We start from the raw sequence: 8,081 nt of genomic DNA, 5'->3' as shown, positions 1-8,081 counted from the left end.
TGCTAGCTTACAAGAATTTGTGAAGGATGCTGGGAGTTACAGCAAGAAAATAGTAGATGATCTTCTGGACCAGATCACTAGTGGCGATCATTCCAAAGCTATTTATCAGCTAAAGCAGGTGAGTCCTTGATGCACAGAAATGTCATGAGTTCATCACAAGAATGAACATGTTTGGGTTTTAATATCTTATGAGGTGCTTTGTTTTCCACTGTCAGCTTAAGCAGTGCAAACTTAGCTGTTCCATGCTGCGAACCAAATTAGAGACTGAATGCAGGGACCAACCAACTCTACAGTGTTTGGGCAGCCTTGTCACTCAATGTCATGACTTAGAGATATACTTCTGAGACAAAACAGAAATTCAAAAATCTTGTTTCATGTTACCTTCAATCTGAAAGCCACTCTTGGTTTGAAATAATTGTCTGCTCTTTAAAATGCTGACATTCTGAACGACTGAAAAATAAAGAAAGGGAGGCAGGGTGGGAAGGTGGAAGGTACTTGACTTCCTGACATGGTGGAGATGAGTTTATGCTAAATATCTGCAGACTTAGAAATAGAATAGGGTGGGCAGTGTTTGGGGAAAAGGAGACAATAGAATGAAACCAACATATGATCTTTCAGAATTTTCTGGGTGTTTTTTAGAAGTCCCTATGGGAGAAAGATTGTATATGAAACAGGAAGGAATTTAAAGGATTAGTTCAGAAAGTTAAAACCCAATGTTCTGAATGCTCTTCTACATATAGAAATGTGTGTGTACAACATACTGAATTTAGCTCTAAGACAAAACATGCATTTCCCTTTTTGCCACCTTGTTCTGCTGTGCTTGTTGTTCCAAATGAGAATTTCTGAAGACCTTTCAAATGGTCAATGGCTGTTTACACTTAATAGTACTGTTCACTTGTGCATCTTTGGATATATGCCAATTTTACACAATTAAATGTGTTTCAGTGATGTGCTGAGCATTGCATGCTGCTCCACTTGAGTAAGAATTAGTATGTCTAAAGTACAACCTTAAATGATTCGTGTTCAGAAGTTACTGAAGTAATGACTAAGATACTGCATTTGAATATAAAGTTTCTGGGCAGAAGAAATAGTGTAAGGCGACCCAAAGATGCATAATAGTAAAATATTCAGAACAGCAACAGTTAGGTTGTAATTGCATTACAGATACCTGAAAAAGGCAGATAGTTGTCTCTAACCTCCGTTTGTGCATGAAGTGTGAATATAGTTGAAATTGCACAAGAATGATCTTTCTCACATGCTGAATATAAGCAACTGTGGATATTCTTTTCTTTCCAGAGGCGAAACATCCCAGTAAAACCACTGGATGAGGTCAAAGTAAGTTATGCTGGTACTCTGTCTGTTTGTTTGGGGGTTTTGAGCTGGAAAAAGTGGTTTGGCATTTACCGTAGAGAAAGTGATTTCATTTAATGTGCATCTGTTCTGTATAGTAATGCTAGTCCTAAATTGTTTACATGAGTGTATATGATTGCCCTTAGAGAAGATCTAGTCTTTTTAATAAAGGTTCTACTCAAACATCACAAAACATGGCTGGGTTCTATGGTGGCCTAGGATCTGATTGTGGTAAACCAGTAAATTGCACAAACTAAGTATACTTAGGAAATAAAAGCCATGAAATGCTAAGACCTAAAAAATTATTATTTTTTTTTAGGTTCTGCCAGTTCTTATAAAAGAAGAACACAAGCTGCGTAATACCTGTCTGGATGCTTCCAAACAGATTATGGTAAAATTTTCTGGAGGGTAACGGAGGGGAACAACAGAAAAAACCAAACATAAAACAAACAAAAAAGTAGTATTGAGATGTTCATTTTGTATCAGTGCAAGGATGTGCATGGTCTGAGGTAAAACATTAAAATTACAGTATCTAGAATAATGTTTCAGTACTGAAAATTCTCTGACATTCAGTCTGGTTTAGTTAGTGTCTTTATTGTTTTATATTCAGTTTAAGTCAGCATGCACAATTAAATGTCAGAGGCAGAAACATTACTTAGGAATCTGAAAAAGATACTTGGATCTGCTATTGAATATTTGAGGTTCAGCCTGTCATAAAATTAGAAAAAAACCTTAATGTTGCTCAGTTTTACCACGTGCATTGAAAATGTCCATTAGAGAGTACTAACACATATCTTACATCTTTACAGCTACTAATCAAATCTTTCTTTAGGTGATACAGGTTTTATCTTGCAAATTATTTGTGACAATGGAAGATATGTACTGCATTCCATGGCAATTCACATAAAAATTACATGCATTACAGGAACTAATAAAATTTTATAGTTTTATAAATACTCCTTATGTTTTGTGGAAAGGTTTGTGTTTCTCTAGAAGGTGACTGGTTAATTCATGAAAGCACTAAATTTCATTTTCCTATTTCTGAGAGGTAATACCTGTTTGTGAGTTTGCCTGTGTTGTCTCAGTTTTTCTGCTGGAATAGACATCCTTGGAGATTTCTGTTAGAATAGGTTTTGAAGCTTAGTGATTTGCACTTTGGTCTCTTACTTTGTGCCATTACATGAGCAGTATTGCAACAGGTGTGGAAAGACATGCAACAGTTGTAGTGCAGGCAGTATTTAATTATCCAGATGTATAGAAAAAATACTAGAGAGGCCACTTCATGCTGATACTGTGTGTAGTTTTACTATTCACATACTAAAAATTTCAATAAATCCAGTGTTCACACATTGAGAAGATGAGGGGAAAGGGGGTCTGGGAGTGGCTCATGATAGGGACTCTGGTAATACTTCCACTTGCTAGGGTTCTGCCACGAAACATGGATGAGTTGAGTGTGTGATTGAGCTTCAGAGGATTCAGTAATACTGGTTTCAACAGTCCTGGATTATGAGATTAAAGATATTTAGACCTCTGTGCACATCCCTTGCCTTTCATAACTCCTGGAAGCATGTTTGAGCTGTCTGTGGGTTTCAGGGTAGTTAAGATTGTTATGGATGCTCCAGTCTCAAGTGTTGCAATGCACACTTTTGAGAGAATGAATTCATGCATTTGCCTTAAATGTTGGAAAGTTATTGTGACAGCTTGTTGCTATTGGTGGTCTTTCTGTTTCTTGTGTTTTAATAGGTTGGAGAATCTGCTGGAGACAGTAACAGTTCTGACTTGGACTTTCTCTCTATGAAACCATATTCAGATGTATCTCTTGATATTTCTATGTTAAGTTCATTAGGTAAGTAATTAAATAAACAAGCTGTCACTTAGGGTGTAGTTGTACCATTTAGGCAGAACAACAGCTGGATTTGCTAAAATTTAAAAAGTGTTCAAAAAGTAGTAAGTCTACATCTGACATAGGTAAAAGTCTAGGGATGGTACCGGCTGAATGAAACATTGCTCTATTTTTCCTTTGAGACATCCATGTGCTAGCCAAGCTAACTTTTCCTGTACCACTGAAGAAACCAAAGTATTTGTACCTCACAATTTTGATGGTTTTGCTTGTATTTTATGTGTTCATAGTAATATAATTTAAAAATCAGCATGGAGCTTTGGCTCAGAAATGATGTTGCTCCGTATGACATCTTTTGAAATAACTTGGGAAGAAAATTAAAGTGTTGGAAAGACTTTAGCTTTGCATAAGACCGGAGTGTAAAAATATTAGGATGTTGTTTCAAATCATGCCTTTGATAGGTGTCCTCCTTTAAATACTACAGGAAGTAATGTTGCCATTTCTGCAGGCTGCTGAGCTGGTCAAATGCTTTCAAAAATGTCATCAGAAAAAAACCCAAACTATCTATTGTAAAACATAGCCAAGGCAAATGAAGACTTAAAGAAAAGAAAGTTTTCTACAGATTTCTCAACTAGGGGTAGTTTGAAAAGCAGTTGTAAGCTCTAATCATGCTGTCACACTCTTAACTTTATTGCAGTTCAGTAAAAAAATTAATACCCATCTAGTAAATAATATTTAGACATACCAGTCTTACTATGAATTTCTTACTCCATTGAAAACTGCTTATATTTTCTTCTTTGACCTTTCTGTAAAGAGTCATACTTCTAGCTTACTTGGCTTCTGGAGAGAGTTTATGGCATTACTTCTTAAATTTTTGCAAAGTTGGCAAGAATTGCATTGAAAAAAGGGAAGTGAAAGAGGGGTTTTTCTGTTTAAGGCTGAGGGAAATTTTTTTAAGTCTTCAAATGAAAGAATTGCATACATTGGCACACACTTCCAGTTCTTTCCGATTTCACAGTTTTATTTGGCTTAGTACAAAATCAGTGTAGCTGGGGGAGATACTGTTTTTAAACCCTTCTGTGATGGGGATTTCTTTGCCTCCATAAATTCCAGTTTAACTGTATTTTAAGTTAGATCTCTAAGTGATCATTCTACCGACTTCCTCTCCTTTGCTGCAAGCTAAATCCATTATTTACTGTGAGGCACTGCCACAGGTTGACCAGACAAGTGGTGGATGCCCCATCCCTGGCAGTGTTCAAGGTCAGACTGGATGGGGCTCTGAGTAACCTGGTCTAGTGGGTGTCCCATGTCAGGGGGGTTGGGACTAGATTATCTTTAAGGTCCCTCCCAACGCAGGCCATTCTGTGGTTTTATGTCTGAAGTTTAGCAGATGAGGAAGACAAGTTAAGCCCTTAGAGCTATTTAATTCCTGGGAGTCAGTTCAGTTTCAGCCATTTCCCATGGCACTTTCCTTCATCTTCCAGTATCACAAGCTGTTGCTTTTTAGAAATGCAAAGGAAAATGCGAGACTGAGATAATTTCTGTAGTAGATGACACTTGTGTTAGTTTGTTTTAGACTTTTTTTTTTAGTGACTTGGTAATTCATGTGCTAATTCTGGGTTTTGATAACTGGTGGGTCTTAGGGAAAGTGAAGAAGGAGCTTGATCATGATGATAACCATTTACATCTGGATGAAACAACTAAGCTGCTGCAGGACCTTCATGAAGCTCAGGCTGACAGAGTGGGATCTCGGCCATCGTCCAATTTGAGTTCCCTCTCCAATACCTCTGAAAGAGACCAACACCATCTCGGTAAAGTTAGCTGTGTCATAGAAGTTGCAGTACTTGTGCTATAATTGATATTGGTTTGAATTTACATTTTAATTTACATAAGTCTTTGTGTGAAACTACGCTGGTACAACAGTGTGCTGACTACAGGATCATGTTTTTATTTTTAAATATGCAATGTGAAAACAACTAAGAAGACATACTTTTGACCTCTGGAATTAAGGACACTAATTGTAGTTACTTCTTGGCTTTTTATTAGGTGTGATTGAAGTAATTATAAATTGATACTGACTGGCAAATCTCTATAAGCACTTGCATTTCATGCTCTCAGAAATACTAAGGGGTTTATAATGTTAATTTTACTGCAGAGTAGTTGTATGCAGCAAGTAACAAGTGAGATTCTACAACAGCATTTCACTGTCAACTGTAAAATTCAGTGGTAAGACAGGATGATAGGGTAACAAACCACTCAACAATCTGGGACCATTTCTGAGAATGTAGGAGGTGTTGGCTGGATGATACTCAGTTGCATTTTTTGTAGTTTTTCAACTCAGAGTAATAGCATAATGACTGCTTTTTCAAAAATTATCTACATTACTGAAGAATCTTGTGATTTCTTTTTCAGAATCTCCTGTTGGCATACGATTTAAGTATCTGTCTTGCTTTAGAAGTCTAGAAGGAATATGTGAACTAACTGTGCTGTTTAAAGATATAAATTTCTCTTCGTTATTTTTCTGTACTTTTAAAGTCTTTGATTTTTTTCCCTATGCTCTACAGGAAGCCCCTCTCATCTGAGTGTTGGAGAACAGCAAGACATGGTTCACGATCCCTATGAATTTCTTCAGTCTCCAGAAACCTCAAATGCCACTAGTAACTGATCTGACATGTACTATATATATTTTGTATTTTAATTGTATTATGTTTTTAAAAAGTTTTTGTCCATGACAGAAACCTCAATTTTGTCCTCTTTTCTATGAGGATTCCTGTATAATATTATCATATATGCTGGATTAAACAAGCAAACAAAAAAAAAAATAATCAGTGCATCATATTGTTAGCAGTGTACCAAGAACTGCTTTCAATTTGTCTATTGAGGGAGGTCATTGTCTGCTGCTGTGTGAGTCTTGACTGAAAAACAACAAATGTGTTAGAAAAATTTGTATTTTATAGAAACTGAAAAGTGATAATTTCTCCAGTCACTAAATGTTTTCAATATAATTATCTGCAGGTTCTGTTCAGGTCTTAACCTGAACATTTCCAAAGAGGAACAAAGAACTGCATGAATTGGGATCACTATCTTGTTTCCCATCTCCTAATGCTAATAATCTGTAGAAGCTGTTTTGAAACATTTCCCCATATTTTTAAATCTCTTCTTAATCACTCTAGAGAATACTTAATTTGAGAGTAACAGTACTTGGTAGTTGCAGAAAAATGCTCATTGAAAGACTTCTACTCTGAATCTGAAAAAGATGGATGTTTTAGTGATCCCTTTTATCTTGAAACACAAAGAAAATGTAATACTCATATTTTTTAATATGATGTGTCTATTTAAGTGGATGGAAAAAAAGTACTGGATAGGGTGTGCTCTTCAGTAATTTTAAAATGAAACTTTTATAATTCAGTACTGGTGTAACTGAGGGATTTTGTACCATTGATATGTGCAAGCAGACAAATGCTATGAATTCACAATATTTTGTAAATATTAATAAAAATAGAAAAGCACTTTTGATGTTTGCAAATTCCTTGTTCTTGCCAGAAGAAAATTTGCTTCCTTTACAAAGTCTGACGTAAGGAGTTTCGAGTCGGATTTTATGTGCTGCTCCAAAAAGATAATCATTATGCCACATGTAGCAATAAACAAAAAAAATCACCCTGAATTTTTAGGAACCAACAAGGCAGTCTGACAGTAACTCATGACAAAGTCTTGATAAAGACTAAATACAAAGATTTGTTCATTCAAACTAGGTAATTGTGGTTTGGACTGTTTCCCTCCCTCTCTGAGGAGCCTCTTCCCTGTCCCTCCCCAGCCCCATTCCTTAGGGATGTGTGTATTCTGTATGATGAGAAAATTACATGTAATAGCCAATCACCTATGGTCCTGGTGCCTGCATCTTCCCCTCTGTACACTAGTTGCTTGTTCTTGCTGTTGCTACAAGTATTTTTTGGAACTTCTGCCTGAACTGTACCAAAAACTTCAGTTTCAAACCTTCTTCTTAGCTTCCTCCCAGGCAGTCAGTTTTGCCAAGCAGTTAAGGGAGCAGTGGCCCATCTAAAGGCTGGAAATAAAGAGTGAGGATCAGGGAGCAGGAGCTCTTGAAACCTGCACTGCCTGACAAAGGCAATTTGACAGCAAAGCCTTTATAATGTTGAACTGTTGCAGAGGGTCTGACACCTATGCTTCTCTCAGAACGAAAATCTGCAGCATACTTCTCAGTGCTGCTGGTATATCATTCTTGTATCTTACCTTCACACTAAGATTCATACATGGCTTTTGCTAGGATACTTTGATAAATGCCTTACCCATGTCAGCTTTCATTGACTTAAGTGTCTTGGGTTTGCAGTTCATCCTCAGTTGAAAAACATTGGTCACACAAAGTTTGCTGGCTAATAGTGTTGTTTATTTGTTTCAGCTCAGGATGTTGGAGTGTATTTTTAACCAATAGCCTGCAAGCTGTTTTTATTTTACAGGGTACATTTGTTGTATTGGTCAAGAAACATTGGGATGGCACAGTTTGAATGAGTGGGAGAAGAGATGGCACAGCCATGATACTACCAGATGATTATTGATGGTTATGATTACTTTTGAGTATGTAGTAGATGTATTCCAAAGTGCAAATGTGTAACTCTGTAGGGAAGGATTTTTTTAAATTTGATCAGAGATTTGCTGTAAAACAACTTCTGGAATGTTTTTTTGGAGAGTCAAAATAAATGTAAATACTACTTTATCATCGATTTTGTCTAGTGATGGAGGTTCAAGTTTAACCTTCACATTTAGGTTACTGTTCACACACCATGCCCAGCCTGAAGAAATGCCAGACCTTCACTTTTAGGTTACCTAAAGTAACCTGTGCCAATCTGAAAGGATTGGATTGATTGCAGGATTG

General features: G+C 36.6%; 1 protein-coding gene across 1 annotated transcript in view; it reads left to right on the top strand.

Annotated features, from left to right (window-relative positions):
* The window catches only part of BRD9 (bromodomain containing 9), a gene marked incomplete at both ends in the record, with an annotated part of 22,689 nt that extends 16,842 nt beyond the window's left edge, over positions 1 to 5,847 (top strand). The window contains 5 exons of the mRNA XM_009076182.1: positions 7 to 118; positions 1,297 to 1,335; positions 3,094 to 3,196; positions 4,834 to 5,001; positions 5,755 to 5,847. Of these exons, the coding sequence (XP_009074430.1) occupies positions 7 to 118; positions 1,297 to 1,335; positions 3,094 to 3,196; positions 4,834 to 5,001; positions 5,755 to 5,847 (515 nt within the window). The remainder of the gene's footprint in view (positions 1 to 6; positions 119 to 1,296; positions 1,336 to 3,093; positions 3,197 to 4,833; positions 5,002 to 5,754) is intronic.
* Between the last annotated feature and the right edge of the window lie 2,234 nt (positions 5,848 to 8,081).

This window comes from Acanthisitta chloris, unplaced genomic scaffold (genome assembly GCF_000695815.1).
Source record: "Acanthisitta chloris isolate BGI_N310 unplaced genomic scaffold, ASM69581v1 scaffold12646, whole genome shotgun sequence".
NCBI lineage: Eukaryota > Metazoa > Chordata > Aves > Passeriformes > Acanthisittidae > Acanthisitta > Acanthisitta chloris.
Note: the sequence above shows the minus strand (reverse complement) of the source record. Positions and strands in the feature narration are given on the sequence as shown.